Source organism: Terrapene carolina, unplaced genomic scaffold (genome assembly GCF_002925995.2).
Source record: "Terrapene carolina triunguis isolate 2854851 unplaced genomic scaffold, T_m_triunguis-2.0 Scaffold210, whole genome shotgun sequence".
Taxonomy (NCBI): domain Eukaryota; kingdom Metazoa; phylum Chordata; order Testudines; family Emydidae; genus Terrapene; species Terrapene triunguis.
The window spans coordinates 5649074-5668381 of record NW_020664561.1 but is presented as its reverse complement, the minus strand read 5'-3'; the positions used below and the strand labels follow the sequence as shown (position 1 = coordinate 5668381).

The 19308-nt window shown below is 42.4% G+C and overlaps 1 protein-coding gene across 1 annotated transcript in view; it reads left to right on the top strand.

Moving 5' to 3' along the window:
- The window catches only part of LOC113407322 (protein PRRC2C-like), a 110407-nt gene that overhangs the window by 26321 nt on the left and 64778 nt on the right, over positions 1-19308 (top strand). Inside the window, exons 2-12 of the mRNA XM_026655704.1 lie at positions 1561-1728; positions 3181-3358; positions 4440-4549; positions 9401-9538; positions 12556-12797; positions 13526-13605; positions 15183-15313; positions 15401-15491; positions 15828-15975; positions 17142-17222; positions 18909-19308. The exon at positions 18909-19308 is cut by the window's right edge and continues 174 nt beyond it. Of these exons, the coding sequence (XP_026511489.1) occupies positions 1614-1728; positions 3181-3358; positions 4440-4549; positions 9401-9538; positions 12556-12797; positions 13526-13605; positions 15183-15313; positions 15401-15491; positions 15828-15975; positions 17142-17222; positions 18909-19308 (1714 nt within the window). The 5' untranslated portion in view covers positions 1561-1613. The remainder of the gene's footprint in view (positions 1-1560; positions 1729-3180; positions 3359-4439; positions 4550-9400; positions 9539-12555; positions 12798-13525; positions 13606-15182; positions 15314-15400; positions 15492-15827; positions 15976-17141; positions 17223-18908) is intronic.

The following is a 19308-nucleotide window of genomic DNA, read 5'->3' as shown; positions in this document are numbered from 1 at the left end:
TATGGGCGTAAATCACTCCAATTCAGCATTTCAAGACTGAGCTGGGGATACTGCCATCTCTCTTCTTATCTCCTTTTCTTTTCCTTTCTGGGAGGAAGGTGGGTGTTGGTGACTTGGGGGGCAGAGGTTGAGAAAAATTTTAAGTGAGAAAGGACCCTGATGTGAAGAACTTCTCCTGAGCATAGGAGACACAGCCAGCTACCGTAACTACTTCTGTGGTTCCACATACCATCTAAGTTCCTGCCCCCTGAAAACAACCTTGTTTAGGACTATTAAGAGTGAAGATAAAGCTTGCTGATTAGCTTTGCCCACTTAACTTGCTTTGATCTGAAGGATGTGTACATTTTTGGAGGTACCCGTGGCTTTGAGAACCATAGAGGCTTGGTCCATACACAAACGCATCCACAGAAAGCTTCTCCCTCCCTCTGCTGACAGGATTGTAGCCAGTGAGCTGTGCATCCAGAATAGAACAAACATACTTTGACAAGAATTACTGACCTCTGCGAGGGAGGAGGTACAGGAGCAGGGAAAAATTGGTATTAGTGTACTAATGCTTTTCCTGAAGCCTTTGGGACAAAATGAAATAGTTATGTTTCCCTATGTGGAGCTCCACTGAAGGAGTTTTCCTTCCCTTAACACACAGCCTGCAAGCAAGTTCAGTTATGACCCAGGTTTTGATAGGGAACAGACTGGTTGGTTCAGAAACTGGTTTGTTGTTGTCTCCATGATGGATCCTAACTGGGAGGAAGCTCGGTATCAGGAGCGGGAGCTGTTTTTCTGAACCTCCAAATATTTCCAATGTATTGCACAGCAAAGTTGGGGGTAGCAACACTACTGACTGCTGGAGTGGGTGAAGTCACTGAACATGGCTGGTGAGGGGTGAAACTCTGTAGAAATGTTTTGGGGGCATTTGCCCTTTTTATAAGCAGTGCAGTCCATTCAGAATTCCTGAGAAACTCCTCTTCCAGTGGAAAATAATTCTTTCCAAAGGTGTGCATGCCCAAATTAAAACAAACAAAAAAACACCCTGTTCTCTGTGGAGGCAGTGTGTGGGGAGGATGTGTTTGTTCAATAAACATGCCGGTTGGAATAGGTTTCATGTTCCAAAAAAGCACTCTCTCTTTCCATCCTCTGTGTTTGGGCAGAAGTACCAGGAGCAGCTCTCCTTCCATTATCTGGTATTGGGCAAAAATACTGAGAGCAGAGAATCCAACTCAGCAGGAATAACCAGTGCATCACTTGATCACTTTTGACTTACATTTTCCATAGGATTTTGTATTGACCAGAAGTTGCCCCTTTATCACTTAGGTAATTAAAAAGTTCAAATTGCTAAATCTGAAATCCTTTAAAATAGTTGCTTTCGTATTACAAAAATTGCTGAGTTTATGAATTTAATGCCTTCTAAAATGACAGTACCCAGAGTGTTCTAGGTGAAATATCGCTAACTTCCAATGCACTAAGAATATGTTCTCAATTAACTTGAGTATTTATGAACTTTTTATTTAAAAATGTAATATAGGATTTGATTTGAAATTGACTCTTCCTTTCTTTTATACTAAGATTGGTTTTGAGGGGTGAGCAGGAGGTACCAGACTCGATGAGTTTCCATCGAAATGTCGGAAAAGTCAAGCCAGAGCACAAAAGCAAAGGATGGAAAAACAAAGTATGCAACACTCAGTCTATTTAATACTTACAAGGGAAAGTCATTGGAAACACAGAAAACCACAGGTGAGTAAATTGAGTTGACTTATTTTTTTGTTCTGTAACTCTGCTAGTAAGTACAGTTATATTTGAGATTGGTCATGTGGAGTATGTGATGTAAATGCAACAAGATGTCAAATTGTATGTTATAGAAAGCTGCTAGATGGAAAGCATGGTGGCAAAGGCTTTAGTTTTATATTACTTATGGTTACTTGTAACATAGTTCTTCAATTTCGGGGGTCAGAGCACTCCTTCCATTCCTATAGTAAGTGGAGTTGTAGTCTTAAGGTATAAATAATACTTTATAAAAATATGGTTGCATTTTACTGTTGTCTACTTGCAGTCTTTGTAGCAATGTAATAAAATGGAGACAGCTAAGAGGAAAACAATGGTATGATAATAGCGTATTCACCTTTGTGGCTGTATTGTGAGCCTTCTGGTTCAGGGTATTGCCAATCTCCCCATACAACACAAACAAACTTTTTTGTTGAATTGGACTTAGTTGATCTAGTTCCTAAAGCAGAGATCTTTGATCTCCTGTTTTTTGCTGGATTTTGATTAATTGGTTCTTAATCCCCATTGGTGGAAAAAGTTCTGTTTCGCTTTTTTAACTAGTGAGACAAGGAATGGGTACCTTCCATTTCAGGTGCTCTGACAGAGCTACAGAGAGCTTGTGGAGTGTCTGTCTGCAATATGCCAGATTAAACCAATGTAGTTACTCTTTCATTAACAGTAAAGTTCATCATATTGTTTCCCTAATATGACATTCAAATTCCCTGAGAGCCTTGAATTTTAGGTCTGAATTGAACCAGGCAAATGTTAGAAGGAATGTTGACTGTTAGAATGGTAACTTAAAAATATAACTATCTTTGAAGACCCTCTTTTAAGTATGTTTAAATGGACATAGTTAACTTTGAAAATTTTATCTAATAATATTGCAGTTAATCTGTTCCAAGTAACCTCTGAGATTACTATAATTTGGAAGATGTTAGAAAAAATTTTTCAGTTTATTTGTGCCTTTGAATAGTATACGGTCACTTTCATTGTTTTGGTCAGTTGCAATTTCTCAAAGTGATATCACTTTCATTCCACGCTGTGGTGGGAAACCCATCTACATGTTCTTTCTGAAGTCCTGCAAAAGGATCTTTGCCATATCTAAAGGGTTTTTTTTTTTTTAGTTTTGAAACATTTCTGTAAATTTGGGGCTCATATCATCTATTTTCAGTTTGATCCTGAGGACATCATAATAAATTAGCTTCAGAACTCTTCTAAGCAAGGAATTTATAACTCCTGCTTGACAGTGAGATGTAGATTTCAAGGGACTTGCTTTTTAATCTTGAGTGCCCTTTTTTTTTTCTTTTTTTTTTTAAATATTGTGGTAAAACAATTTTTTCTTCTACTAAATCTGTAGCTTTACATGAACATTGTGAATTTTAAGGAAAAAAGAAAATTAATGTTTTCTTCTTTTTTGGCATACAGTTGCTGCACGCCATGGATTACAGAGTCTTGGAAAAGTTGCCATTTCACGGAGGATGCCTCCCCCTGCTAACCTCCCTAGTCTCAAAGCAGAGAACAAAGGCAATGATCCTAATGTAATCATTGTGCCTAAAGATGGCACAGGATGGGCTTCTAAACAGGAACAGCATGAGGAAGAAAAGTAAGCTACAACAGAACAACTTACTGATTTCATTCAGTATAACTTGTGAAAGTCCTGTCATACTGCAAACACCTTAATGAAGGCCAGAGGAAAAATAGGAAGTTGGTGGCTGTGTGACAAAAAGCCTAAAATGTCGGGATATTATCATAGAGGAAATAATGCCATGTTAATTGTTGGCAGGGAGGCTTTCACCACATGAGGCTGGTTGAAATGAATTTCATTATTCTTACGCTGGAGACAGTATGCCTACATATATTCCAAATGAAGAGCTATAACTTTTTCAGTGCTGTTCACAAATTTAACTATTATGGCTGTGTTTTTATCTATATTACAACTGTTTTCTGCCTCTCCTCTAGTAGTATTTCCTTTAAGTGTTAACCAGGTCTCAAGTCATTTAGGGATTCATAGGTTAAAACCAACACCTTTTCAGTCATCTTTTAAAAAAAACAAAAATTAAGCAAAATTCTGCTTTATTTTAGATGTAATTTTGTATCCTATCTAGTTTAATTGCTATCTTCCTGTGCACCAAAATACTGCAAATACAATATTGAAGTCTCATCTTGGCAGCTGTTTCTTACATAACATCAAATCTCACTTAATTTACTGACCATAGATCTTCATTATTCTGGTATTACTTCTCTCATCGCTTAAAGGGGGGAGTATAAAGGGATGGGAGGCAGTGACTAATAAAGTACTTACATTTACCTTTGAGTGGTGTCATCTTAAGTATTTTGATGCATGGCTAAACAGTAGCAGATATTGGGTATACATAATTCAGTTTTATGTCTTACAATTTGCTCAGAAGAGAAGACTTGTAGAGTAAATTACTGTTCATCTCCAGAATGTTGCGTCCATATCAGGATTTTAGGACATAGCATGACAATAAGTAAACCTGTGTTCATACTGGGTGTACAATTGTGTTGCAGATTAGGACTTCAGTTCCTAGTTCTTCCAATGCCATAATTATCACAGGCACAAGTGAGCAGAATAAGTTAATACTTCTGACAAAATTGCTCATTCTGTCCTGAGAACAAATCTCTCCTCCATCCATGAAGAATGATTGCGTTTCTTTTCATTTCAGACAACCAGAAGTGCCGCAGACACAGCCAAAACCTGTAGTTCCTGCTCCTCCAGAAGTAGCTCCTGTTGCCAAATCATGGGCCAGTACCAAGCAAGGTGGGCAAGGCGATGGTAAGTGAAGTTTAAAGTGGAGGAAACCCAGGCTGGCCCAGTAGTCTAGTATTTGTGCTTGGCACTGCTATGTGGGAGATCTGGGCTCAATATTCTTTTGGTCCTGTCTCTTGTTCCCTAGGACAGCAGGGGCTGAGAGTGTTGTGAAGACAACTTCCTTGCCTCTAAGGTGAGGGAGTGCCTTGTCACTCAAGTGAATCCCTGAAGCCAACTTAGCAGTAGTGTTATTGATTGGCTTCACAGGGAGTTTTACAGCCCTCCTTTGCTGGCGTTCCTGGGGAAGATGATGGCTGGGGTGCAAGTCCTTGAATATGGCAGGGTTAAGAGGGGAAGGAAAATAAAGAAATCCTCAGCCTGTGGCAGGGATGTGTGTAGCTCTTCTCTGGCATGGGAGGGGGAACAGTAAACACCCAGTGGTCAAGCTAATCGTGTATATCAGGGGTCGGCAATGTTTGGCACGCGGCTCGCCAGGGTAAGCACCCTAGCGGGCTGGGCCAGTTTATTTACCTGCTGACACGGCAGGTTCGGCCGATCGCAGCCCCCACTCGCCGCGGTTCGCCGTCCCAGGCCAATGGGGGTGGCGGGAAGCGGCGCGGGCGAGGGATGTGCTGGCCGCGGCTTCCCGCCGCCCCCATTGGCCCGGGACGGCAAACCGCGGCCAGTGGGGGCCGCGATCGGCCGAACCTGCCGCGTCAGCAGGTAAATAAACTGGCCCGGCATAAACCAAAAATCTGGAACCATGAAGTTTAGTAACTGCAGTTCAAACAGCATATCTCCTACAAGATGGTTTTTTCCACTTGTTGCTGTATAGCTCTTGCAGTATTTTTAAAGCCAAAGAGTATTGACTCAAGTAGTTTTCCTGGGAAAGAATTAATAGTGGTGGTTTTTTCTTACACTATGAAAGAAATGGTAGATTATGTCCATGAATGTGAATCTTAAGTTCTTCAGCATTTTCATTACTATTCTAGGATAAAAGTTTGACCTTTTACTATCAGTAATTGACCAGAGAAATAACACACTTTTATTAGACAATGAATCAGGAAGCAATTTTGTTTACAACACAGAAAATAAGTCATGATCCCTTTTATTGGCTTAATTTTGAGAGATCTGCTTGTAAGCCTCTTCTGACCGAATAACAGATTCGGTTGCAGCATTGTGGTGATCTGTCTTTGTCCAAACCATCCTCATAGTGTGAACTTACTCTGAAAGATCAATGGAAATAACTTCTGAGCCTCTGATATTGTAGGCATAGACATCGTTTTTGCATGTTTTAATGTATTCTTGTGCATAAGGTCTTTGGATGCTGTATTGTGGGGCAAATATTAGGATCAAGTTGGCAATTCTAGATTGTTGGCATCCCACTGCCCTTCCTAAAGTTTAATATGGCATCCATCCTTGAATATAGGAAATCTCTCACTCCAAAACTAGATCTGATACAGTAACTCCTCACTTAAAGTCGTCCCGGTTAACGTTGTTGTTTTTTTGTTACATTGCTGATCAATTAGAGAATATGCTCATTTAAAGTTCATAGAATCATAGACTTTAAGGTCAGAAGGGACCATTATGATCATCTAGTCTGACCTCCTGCACAGTGCAGGCCACAGAATCTCACCCACCCACTCCTGTATCAAACCTGTGTCTGAGCCATTGAAGTCCTCAAATCATGGTTTAAAGACTTCAGGGTGCAGAGAATCTTCCAGCAAGTGACCTGTGTAATGCTCCCTTATAACATTGTTTAGCAGTCGCCTACTTTGTCCACTGCTTGCAGAAAGAGCAGCCCACTGGAGCTAGCTGGTGGGGGCTTGGAACCAGGGTGGACCGGCAGCCCTCCATCAACTCCCCGCTCCCCTAAGTTCCCTGTGCGGCAGCCGCCCAGCAGGCTATCAATTGCTGGCAGTTCAGCTGTCACCCCCCCACCCCCCCACTGCCATGTACTGCTCCTGTCCTCTGCCTTGGAACTGCTCCCGGGAGCCTCCTGCTTGCTGTGCAAGGGAGGGGGGAGGAAAGGGGTGCTAATGTCAGGGTGTCCCCCTCCCCCCTGCTCCTGCCCCCCACTTACCCCATCTCCATAGAGGCGGGGACGACAGGGCTCAGGAAGGAGGAAGCTTTCTGGCAGCAGCGGCTGTCTCAACTTGCTGATCTACTTAAAAAGGCAATGTACTTAGTGAGGTCAGTGTACTTAAAGGGCAATGCTCATGTCTCCCCTCCCTCCTTTTGTGCTGTCTTGTAGAGTGTGAGGCTACATTAACAACAATGTGTTAACCCTTGAGGGCTCAGTCAAGTGCTAGTTCATCATTTAGCCAGTAAGGCATTCCCTGGGAAATATCCCACCCTTTTCCACCCTCTGACTTCACCACCTCAACCAAGCTTCATAATCATCATTGCTGTGTATAGTATTAAATCGTTTGTTTAAAACACACACATAGATATAGATATAGTCTTTTGTCTGATGAAAAAAATTTCCCTGGAACATAGCCCCTTCCCCCTATTTACATTAATTCTTATGGGGAAAGTGGATTCACTTAACATCGTTTCGCTTAAAGTCGCATTTTTCAAGAACATAACTACAACGTTAAGCGAGGAGTTACTGTAGTTTGTCTTGCGTGAGTGTCCTGTGAGTGGGATAAGATCTGACTCATACTGGGTTACACATCACCCTTCTGCAGTAAAACCTTCTTCTTTGAGGTGGCACAGGAATTAGACTATGCTTGGTGACTTCGAGATGCATACAGATGATGTCTGTTTGAATTTAGTTAATGATTTTATAGCTGTCTTGAGAACTAAATCAGATGGTTGTCTCATCTCATGCAACTAGCCACGATATGGTGTTTGGACAGGAAGTTGATATTTTGGGGAATAGGGAAATTATACTTTTTGTCTTGGACTGATTCCAATATCCTTCAGTTTGAGATTGCAGATGAACCTGCCATACAAGTTATGAACTTATATTTCCGGCCTGTTCTTGGTTGATGGAACTTGTGCATTTCTAGCTGTCTCTTGGGGAGAATAAAATTCAGCTGACTGATCCTTCATGATATAATAGGGTTTTTTTCTTGTCTGTTGATAAGTGTTCCTTAAATTCCCTCTCCACAGCTCCATTCTTGTCTCTCGCTATGTTTTATGTTTATAATGTGAAAAATTAACTAAGAAGGAAAGACTTCTAGAGCTCAGAAGCTTTGTGCAATGCCTGACCAGTTGCAGCATATCTTTAGATCTTGTTGTGTAGGAGATAAAGAAAAATGTAGTTGTCTCAACACCATCTTTAAAGTCTCTAACAGCTGAAATGTTCACTAGCTGACAGTGGTTATTTCAGGTTGACTCCACTTGCTTTGATTGTCAAGTTTATCACTAAGGAAACTGTTACTTTGCAGACAGAATCGCTTGATTCAGACTTTATGGTCACACAGGCAGTATTTTGAAGATGCATAAACATTTCCCACCACCACCTCCCAAATCCTGCTTACTGTAAGACATCCTGGAAAAGTTGCTTTTGCCTCATAGGAGCAGCTGTATGAAGTGACTTCTACTGCCTGCCACTCGCTGTTAGCAGTAGGAAATGTCTTCTCAGTAATAGCAGGGCTTCCAGAGACCCCAATCTGCTGACCCCCATGATAAAGCTTAAAAAATATATATATATTCATCTTGGCAAAGTGAGGATTGGTTATACCAGAGCTTTCAAGATCCCCAAACGGTTAATCATGGGGGGAAATGTTGGGTGTTTGCCCTCTTTCCTTGTTTGTATAAAGAAAGCATGAAAGATTCTTTTGAGAACTTTGGTTTGTGCTTCATTCTTACCTGACAACATCAAGAATATAGTCTTATCTTCCCTTCAGAACAAAAAGGGGCTCCTTGGAGGACCAGAGAATGATTGCAAGCTTTCTTTACCTTCAGCTGAAGGGTTGGGGATTTGTAAACATTCAAAGATCTGTCCTTCTAACTTGTTTTGACAAAGAAAAAGGTTTAAACAATTTGACTAAAAGTCACTTCCGTTCTCAATTAAACTTCATTTCCTTGGCATTTGGAATGTTATAGTCCTACTAGATCTGCAGTTCATATCATCTTATACATAACCAAGAAAGATTATCTTAATTTCCAATTTTAAATTTTTGTTTTAAGTAAAATCTATCTACGGCTTCTTTACATATCATAAAGCAAAATGGCACAAACACTTCCCCCCCCCCCCCCCCCCCCCCTTTGCAGTTAATTTTAAGCTAGCCTCCATGCTCAATTTTACTGAACTATTTTCTTGAGGAAGCTAGTTAGAAAGTACCTAACATCCTAAAAATTTCCCTTCTGAAGGTTTAGTGTTACCATACTAATTTTTGGTAGAGTTCTTCCAAGAGGATCTTAAGCTTAAAGTTTATTGTGATCACTGTTGTTAACTCAACCACAGGTTGTTTCTTAAACATGCTACCTTAAACTAAGCCAAGAGTAGTGTTTGCGTACTCCAGAAGTAGCTAATTCAAGAAGCTGGCATTCATGATGTTGAGAAATTGCTTATTCAAGCTGTCCCCATGTGACATAATACCAGTTAATATTTTAGGTAGTTCAAATGATCCATTATTGCTATTCTAGCACTTTTTATGTCCTCTTATCTTGATCCATCTAACATTATGTACAACAAGAAAGTAAATTGGCTCAGTGGATTTAACTACTCCTGGTATTCAGTAGTGAATATGGAATTTCACAAACGATTATTTTAAACTTGGATGAAATACGCAGTTTTGTTTTATTTGAAAAATAGTATAGCTTTTTAAAGTAAAACTTTATGGTTGGCAAGCTATAGGGTCCTATTTTCTAAACTATATTCATTATTGAAACTTGTAACACTGTTTTGTTGTAATTGTCTAGGTCCAAGTGTCCCGGTAAACAGTTATTTCCAGCAAGAGTTTCCCAGTCTGCAGGCAGCTGGGGATCAGGAAAAGTCAGGGAAAGAGAAAGATGCACCTGAAGAGCCCTATGGACCTGGACCCAGTTTACGGCCACAAAGTAGGTATATCTTAAAAGTCTTGTGAAGATGCATGCCAAATTTTCATTTGTGTAGCGGTGTGAGACTGACTCACTACGGTGCCTCCTGCTGGTTGTGCTGGGAAGGGTGCCTTTTACTAGCGGGGTGTCACTTGCTGTTACTTCCACTTCCTCTACCGTCTCCACCATCTGGACTCGGGTCGCTCCTGGACTGCAGTGTCCTCTTCGGGACACTGCCCTTCGGCTGTGCCCCAGCCCGCTGTCTCCCTCCTTTCTGGGGGCAGGCGGTCCTCAGTCCTTCCACTTGCCTCAGTAGCCAACTGCAGTCTCTAGTCTAGCCCCTGGCTTCAGGGGCAAACTGCAGTCTGGATTTAGGCCACTCTCCTCATTGGCAAGTAGGGGTAAAGGGGAGCAAGGACCCAGGCCTGGCTGCTACTCTGGGTCCCGGCCCAGGGACCCTATAGCTGGCAACCACTTACTGCCCCTCCTCCTATTCCCACTGCCTACTTTCCCTGGGCCACTTCCCCTGTAGCCCTAGCATCTTCCCTGCCCTTACTTCAGGGCCTTAGTCTGGCCATGGTCAGCCAAGAGCTCCCCTATTGTTCCGGTACCCTGCCCAGCACTGCAGTATCTCCAATGCTCCTCAGCAGACAGTCCTTCCCCTTTGCCCTCCAGGAAGAGACTGCCTTTGCTCTACTGAGCAGCCTTTTATATATGGGCTGCTCCAGCAAGCTTTTGCTTGATTGGCTCTTCCAGTGAGCCCTTTCCTGATTGGTGGGGTTCTGCGCAACCTCTCCAAGGCTGCCTTAACCCTTCTCCCCGGTGTAGGGCAGCTGCCCCACCACAATTTGGTATAGGGTTTTACTAAGGATTTCTGGTGTGCACTATGAAATAGATGGAATGTTGTCATTTAGAAGTTCAAACACTCAACAGAAAATTGACAAACGTGAATTGGCCTAAATTCTACATTACATACACTTGCAGATTTGTATGAGCATGTTCTTCCAGATTATATTTTCATACCTGTCTGCCTCAGTACATTGTCAGCTTTTTTGTTTACTCATTTTACTTTTCTTTGAATCTACAACCTTGTGTTTGTCTTACTTAAATATCAGTGTTTACCTTTTACTGAGAGATTACTCTGGGGAAATTTTCACACTTTCACTTCTGTTCCAGCACAATGTCTACATATAGAAATAAGATACATTAATATTTCCCTTAGTCCTAGGCTATGGTTCCCTTCACAGGTTCCCAAACTGTGGTCAACTGTCCACTCATGGTCCAAAGAGTACTTGCTAGTCACATTCAAATGGTGCTGGCACCTTCTTATTTCTAGTTGCTAAATGTCATGACAAATAAAAATACTTTGCTAATATTATTCTCCATGTGAGCAGTTCATGGAGTTGCCAAAGGGTGGCTGGTTACATAAGCACAAATGGGAGGAAGTGTGGTCTGCAGAACTGTGAATGGGAGGAAAGTTGGTCTACAAGATATTCTCTGATAAGATATGGTCCGTACTTTGAAAGTTTGAGACACTCTGACTAAGACTTTAACAAGCTGAACCTCTCTCACCTGCAGAGAGCTAGATGTGGCCAGAACAAATCAAGGCCACACAGCATCTACAGGAGGTTGCTTTCATCTCAGAAGTAGTGTGTGAGTGAGCTGTGTAGCCGCTGGGGCCTGGGAGTCGGGAACCACACCTTTGATTCCAGCAATACTGTTCCTTATAGGAAAACAAAGTGACTTTTTTTTCTTCTCCACTTAAAATTCATCATCCTTGTCCCAATCAAATGATCATGGGAAGTATTTTCTGTACTGTAGCTGCCACCTGTGCAGCCATTATGTTGGTGTAGTAGGGCACTTAAATTAGTGGGACAAGGCTGTAGTGTGTACACTGACATAATTAGGTCCATATAAGGCAGATTAGGTGGACCTAAATGTAGTGTAAACCAGGCCTGAGGCAGGTAGTAGTCAGAAAAAGGGATTTTGGCTTCCATAGCTCCTTTAAACCATTCTCCCCTTTCCCTTAGCATTCACATCTCCATTTTTTTCCTACCTGTCTTCTATACACCCGCCACTGGTACCTCTGACTGAAGCAGTATATTTGATCAGAATCTAAGCTGGTTTGCGGGTGAAGAATAAACCAGCAAGGAGTGGGAGAAAGTAGGAAAATTTGCCTTGCCTGGCTAATGTTCCAGTCTCAATTTCTTCTGCATAGTCTTCATGGATTTTTTGCTAGATCTCCATGTTTCTTTGAGGACAGCTCTTATAGCTAGTGCTTCCTGTCCACCCCTTTGTATAACAGATGGTGGAATCTGTCTGGGAGCTTCTAGATACACCTCTACCCCAATATAACATGACCCGATATAACACGAATTCGGATATAATGCGGTAAAGCAGTGCTCCGGCCGGGGGCGGCGCTGCACACTCTGGTGGATCAAAACAAGTTCGATATAACGCGGTAAGATTTTTTTGGCTCCCGAGGACAGCGTTATATAGGGGTAGAGGTGTACTTGGATTCTGCCTAGAAAACTGAAGAAACTACATACAGCGTTCTGCATTCCATGGCTTTTGACCTGTGCCACTCGAAAGTGGATTACTCCATGGCTTCCACTTGACACTGTCTCTCTTCAGGGACCTCTTAGACCTCAAGTTGCTACAGCAATCTACTTTAATCTACACACTGAGATCTTGGGGGGAAATAATTTTATATCAGTACCAGCACAGATACCCCTCCTAAGTCATCCCATAAGCTGTGGAGCGTAGAGCAGGCTAGCCAGTTTAAATTTCATTTCTGGAAGTTCTCAGAGAAGAGCAATCTGGAGATGGGCTGAGGAGGAATGGGAACCAACAATCCCTTTATCTGCAGTGGCTGCCACCTGCCTGAATAACAGACTACAAGGCATGTTCCTCATTTGCACTGGTGTTGCTACATCACAGAAAACAATTGGATAAGAAGTGTTATTTACTTTGTTACAAATCAGAAGCTTATTTAAAGTTGTGCTTGTCTTTCTCCCCTACTGGTTCCTTCCATGCAGATGTTGCTAGTTGGAGAGAAGGTGGAGTTAAGAATCTCAACACCCCAAATTCTCCAACTGATCAAGAGGTTAAGCCTCTTGGCCAAGAAGATGGTAGTGCAACAGGACCAGTAGAACAGAATGATGTCCCCAAGGCAGCAGAGAAAAGGGATATTCGGGTAGCACAGCCACCTCAACCCAAGCTGAATGGTCAGCAACAACCTGCTGTCTCTTCCCAGTACAAAGCAATGATGCCACCCTATGTAAGTAACTGCTGTATCTTATATAAGTATCGGTGTGAGTGGTTGACTCAATAGGATACTAGCATTAGATAGATAACCTGAAACATCTTCTTCCTTCTCTGGGGTACTTATTGGCTTGGTTTCTAAATGGTGCACAAATCGAGAAAAAAAAGTTAACTCTTTTTGTTCTTCTTTGTACAGAGGTTTTGGGACTGTGTGGGTTTTTCTTCCTCTTCTCTTCCCATTAAGGTGGTTTATAGGTGCTATTCCTAGGGGAAAGCTTGCACACCTCCTTTTCCAAGAGCAAGTTCTATTGACATTAAAGCCAGCCCCAGCCTTCTGGCAGGAGGTTACTTGGTTTGTAATTTAGTCTCATACTGCCTGATCTTCCTATTAGACCATATCTTTCCTATGGAAAGAGAATCTGGTGTGCAGCCACAGCTGATATCCACTGACAAGCATTAATGTATATGGAGCCCTGTCATGACTCCATCTGTCTTTAGTTTCAACATGTCATGCAGGGCAACTACCTACCTTTAAGTGAAGGAATTGTAATTTGTGAGCTCAACCCACTATTTAAGTCTCCTTGGATTGTAAGACAGAATCTCCTTGGATTGTAAGACAGAATCTCTTTCTTTCATAAGGGCTTCTGTAGTAGTGGCATTGGCAGTTCTAATGAAGCTATATTTTTAAATCAGTTTTTCCTATATCTAAAAGCCAGTTTGGTAATTTTTGGCTTCCTTTCCTAGATGTTTAATCAATATCCTAGAATGGCATATCCTGCAATGCAGGGTCCCAGCAGGTTCCCTACTTCATCTGAGGCTAGCAGGTAATAACTTTCATAAATACTAAAATTGCATGAGTAGTGACCAAATATATGTCACTATATAAAACCATGGTGCGCCCACACCTTGAATACTGTGTCCAGTTCTGGTCAGTCCATCTCAGAAAGGATATAGTGGATCTGGAAAAGATTCAGAGAAGAGCATTGAAGATGATCAGGAGTTTAGAATGGCTTCTATACAAGGAGAAACTAAAAAGATTAGGATTGTTCAGCTAAGAAAAGAGACACCTGTAGGGAGATATGAGAGAGATCTATAAAATCATGAATGGTGTGGAAAAAGTGAATAGAGAAGTATTGTTTACCCTTTCCCACAATATATCTGTTAGGGTTGCATCCCTGACCATCTTGGCTAAAGCTCTGAGTGCCAGAAGAGGGGAGGGGGAAGATGGGATGAATCCTTCCAACTGACCTGTTCTGTATACTCCCCCTGAATCTCTGGTACTGGCCATTGTTGGACACCATATATTGGGCTAGATGGACCATTAATCTGACCCAGAAGGGCAGCTCTTTGTTTTGTGTGATAAAAGCAGGGCTGCATATACAATCTAGCACGGGGGTGGGCAAACTACGGCCTGCGAGCCACATTCGGCCTGCCAGCTGTTTTTATCCAGCCCTCGAGCTCCCGCTGGGGAGTGGGGTCTGGGGCTTGCCCCGCTCCAGCCAGAGAGCAAGGTTGGGGGCTGCTCCATGCGGCTCCCAGAAGCAGCAGCATGGCCCCCCTCCAGCTCCTACGCATAGGGGCAGCCAGGGGGCTCTGCTCTGCACGGCCAATGGGAGCTGCAGGAGCAGTGCCTGTGGACGGGACAGCGTGCAGAGCTGCCTGGCCACACCTCCGCATAGGAGCCGGAGAGGAGACATGCCGCTTCTTCCGCGAGCTGCTTGAGGTAAGCGCCGCCCGGAGCCTGCACCCCTGAGCCTCCCCCCACACCCCAACCTCCTGCCCCAGCCATGATCCCCCTCCCGCCCTCTGAACCCCTTGATCCCAGCCCGGAGCACCTTTCTACACCCCAAAATCATCCCGGAGCCCCCTCCTGCACCCTGAACTCTTCATTTCTGATCAATATAAACTTCATTCTCCCCTTCCAAGAGATTAAAAAATCACTGAATGACAGTTTCAATCTAGAGAACCCTTTTTCAGTATTTATAAACACCAAAACAGTATTTACTCACCTTGTAATGGTGCTTTGTGTGAGATGCACAAATAAGAAGGGAGACCCAGGGCCCTTTCACTCAGTTTTCCCCATTATAAAACTACTTGATTCAGAAATATTCCTCCTTCCCTTTTTTTTTGACGTTCACAAATAATAACTGATTGTTTAATCAGTAATTATACATAAAATAATACAGAATGTGCTAAACATGGCTAAGTAGTATAAACTTTGTGCCTCTGCTAATAAGGGAAAAGCAGTAATGTATACTTAAAATAGCCTATTGCTTTAGTCTTCAACTACAAATTAATCTTTTATATAGTGATTTTAAAGATCTTAGTTGCTATCGTGGGGAGAGCAGATATTGCTGTATAAACTGATTTTTGTTTTGTTTGCATTCTTCCTTTGTTCTAGAGGCCCACGGGGAAGAGGGCCCTCTTGGTGCTCAGAACCCGTCGAGCGTCCGTCCATCCTTAGTGCTAGTGAACTCAAGGAACTTGATAAATTTGATAATCTGGATGCTGAAGCTGATGAAGGCTGGGCTGGTGAGAACATTGAACCTATGAAGACTCTTGCTCTTTGCATGCTGAACACTTTTAATATATTAATCTGAATTTTTGCTCCTATGATAGGTGCTCAGAGTGAAGTAGATTACACCGAGCAGTTGAACTTCAGCGATGATGATGAGCAAGGAAGTAATCAGAAAGATAAAAGGGAAAGCAGGTAATTTGATGTTCCAAGCCTTCTGAGCTGCCACACGTGTAGGTCATGCTCTAATGTAGGTGGAAAAACTTCTTTGGGAAAGTTCAGTGGACCATCAGTGCTGACAACTTAGTTTCTCAAATGATGAATTGATTGGGGTCTCCTGGCATTAATGTAACATAAAACAATCAGTATTGAGGCCCCATTGTGTGAGATGCTATGTGTACATGTAGTAAAAGGACAGTCCTTGCCCTGTAGAGCTTGCAGTCTAAAAATGGCAGAAAGTGGGAGAAAAGAAGTATTACTGAAAGTGTACTCAAAACAGACCCTCAGTTTGATTTATTTTTTTATATGCAGTGATGAACATATGCCTTCAAAAGACTCTGAGAGCCCTGATGGACAGAAAGAAGCAGAAGAACGGTCTAGCAGTAAATCCTCTACCCAGGCTCCTCCACAGTCACCAGGAGCCAGAGGTCCCTATAGCAAAAGCACTCAATTTGACCAGGTTTGTTTTTGTTTTATTTTCTCTTACCTGTGCCTTGAGAATCCTTTCTGTGGATTCTTCCCCATTCTTCCTCCCTAGACACTTCGAAAGTCTTAAGTGATTGCCATTAAAACATATGCTTTTACCAAAGTTACCACAGGGTGCTATGAAGTCACTTTTACTTGCTGTGTTTGTTTTATCCTTATTGTAACTGCTCAGTGGCAGCCACTGTGATATCATGACATCTCTCTACCTGAGTAGGTCTGCTTTGTGTCCTTCAAAAAGTGTCAGCTCTGTAACTAAAACAGCAAGTGCAGTCTGCAGCATGCTTCCTTTTTCCAATACTTCAGGAGCAAGTTTTGTTTTTCCCTGAATAGCCAATTCAAGCTTCTTTGATGGATATCAAAAACTTTATTTTAGTTCTTCTCACTGCACTCTATTTGTCAAGATTTTTTAACTTTCCTTGAGCCTGTTACAGCATGCTGCTAGATTGGGCCAGTGGGAGAAAAGAACTTTTGCTCAGCTTGCTTCTAAATAGAGCCCTTTCAGGCAACCTGTCTTGGAGAGACACAGACACAGACTCTGTAGAAACGCAACACTTCAGGGCTTCTATTTTGTAATTGACCCCATAGCACAGAGAGATCTGCAAGTGCATAATGTAGGTTCTGCCCAGGTCCCAACTGGAGATGTACTCTTTAGTATTGTTTTTCAGGGAAGTAAGTTCTGGCTTTGTCTGAGAATTTCACTGAAAAGGTAAACTTTTCCCCCCCTCCTTTCACCAGTTACAGTGAAGACAGGGAAGCCTGAAATGTGCATCAAATAAACCTTACTTAATCCAAGTTTTACTTTATATTTAATTTTAATGGTGGCGGGGGGGGGGAAGGCACTTAAAATCTTTCAGGAATTGTCACTTATCTGAATTATAGAAAGCATATGGGATTTTTTTCAGTGTTAAATCCAAATTCTGCTCCTTGGATATATGACTGTTACTTTGCCCTTGAACATAAAAGTGAAAACTACTTTGTTGCCTTTCTGTATTTGTATCTAAACTTCTTCACAGAACTCAGATGGTCCACGTTGACATGGTTAAACGCAGCAGGAAACCAGTCTCTATTTAGAGGCTCTGCAAGACTGACCATACATTCCATTAAGCTAGTTACTCCAACACTGTTTTCTTTGTTCAATAGGAGCGGGGTCTGACACCAGCACAGTCTTCTGTACATGAGAGGGGCGGTTCTGCACTTCATCCAAAATCTATTCCTCAACCGGTAGGAGAAGACAGAAGATCTGATTTACATTGGAGAATCTTGATTCCCAGTGTCAAGTGCTTAACTGTATCAGAGAGAATTTGAGGGGGAGAATTAACAGACTGTATGCTCCACCTGTAAGGAAGAAAGATTATAATAGTATTAGGCATTTTGTGTGATGATCAACAAGAATGATGCAGAATTTATTATTTCTATTAGAGTAGCTTCTACTTGCCAATAATTGAAAATTGTTGCTAGACACTCTACAAAGTAAAGTAATAGACAGTCCCTGCCCCAAAGGTCTTAGTTTAAATAGACAAGACAAAAACTCAGGGAAAGGGATGTAACACAAAAATAGAGGGAACAGAGTGGTGGCTTGCAAATGTTGTATGTTTCATGATGGTTAGTTTTTTACACATGGGTGAGGAGGGATTAATTCAGTGGGTGAAGCTTTATGTGGAGACTAGCTCAATGGAATACCAAGGGGAAGGAGAAGAGACTGAAAGTAGGAGTGGAGTGCAGCTGAGGTGAAGATATTGAGAGGAAAAACATGAAGGGATTAGCGCAAACAGCACAGAAAAGAATGTCCAGTGTGTAAACTGTAGAATGCAGTCTGGCAGCATCAGTGTCTAAGAATCCCTGCTGAGGATGCTTCAGTGTCTGCTCCTGCTGGCTTAAGTTTCTCTGGCTCCTGCCTAGAATTTTTTCCCCAGTGGTGCTTTGTGGATCTTACATACTCCCAAAGGAGATTTCAGGGGCAGCCTTTTGCACAGTTTTACATCTGGCTGTTGCTGTGGGAGAAGGGGTGCCCCGGCCAGGCCCAATCTTTATCTCCCTTTCTTTCCATTCAGATGTGTACGCCTTCATTTATTTTCAGCTGAAATAAAATCACTGGTGATCCCCAGCAAGTTTTGCAGTACAGTGCTTGTTAGATTACCTGAAATCCAGTTCTTTCAACACCCCCATTGTGGCTTACACACCCACATTTTTTGTTAAAAATAAATGGCTATGAGTAAAAAATTTGTGAAAGCGGGTATCAAAATTAATTAAATGCACCAGCCGAAACTTTTAAGGCAATAATTCTCAACTTTTCTCTAATCGTGGGTCCCAGAATCTAATAACTCCTGAGGTTCTTGAGGGAACTTCGGACAGTGGTAAAATTATTTTCCTGTCTTTTTCATCCACACCCTCTGCCCAGCTGCTAGGAGTGGTGGGACAGCTCCATGTCTCCAATTCTTGCTGCAGGAGTGAGTGGGGGTTCAGGGATTCTGAAACATTGCTTCCCACTCTTCCTGATTTCACAAGTAGTAGTCACTGCTCTCGGGGTCGCGAGCTATCAGCCTCCACCCCAAACCCTGCTTTGCCTCCAGCATTTATAATGGTGTTAAATATATTGTGTTTTTAATTTATAAGGAGGGTCGCATTCAGAGACTTGCTATGTGAATGGGGTCACTAGTACAAAAGTTTTAAAAACACTGCCCTAAAATCAGAAAAAACAAGAGCACCAGTCAATAGACCTGAATTACAGCAGGAAATTAGGACCAGCCTTATGCCCCACAAACCTGCTAGCAACTCACAGGTTGGGTGGTTCTGTTTTGAAGGTGCCAGTCAAATACGGATTACCTGCATATTGTTATATATAGCCAGGTGATTTGAATACTAAAGGTTTGCTTGATATGTACTACATTACTTATATTAATTTTACAGCCTCCACCTCCAGATCGCCAGGCAGGACCTGGAAGACAGGGCCCCTTACCCCCTAAACTGGTACCAGATGAAGATGAAATTTGGAAGCAGAGACGAAGACAACAAGCAGAAATTTCAGCAGCAGTGGAGAGAGCCCGTAAGCGGCGAGAGGAGGAGGAGCGAAGAATGGAAGAACAAAGAAAAGCAGCTTGTGCTGAGAAGCTAAAACGGTTAAATGAGAAATTTGGCTGCGTGACCAAACCATCCCGGGAAGACCCTCTGAAGGAGAGGGAAAGGGAGAGAGAGAAGGAGAGGGAGAGGGAAAGGGAGAGAGAGAAGGAGAGGGAAAGGGAGAGGGAAAAAGAAAAGGAGAGGGAACAGGAGAAGGAGAGAGAAGAGAGAGAAAAGGAGGAGAAAGCAA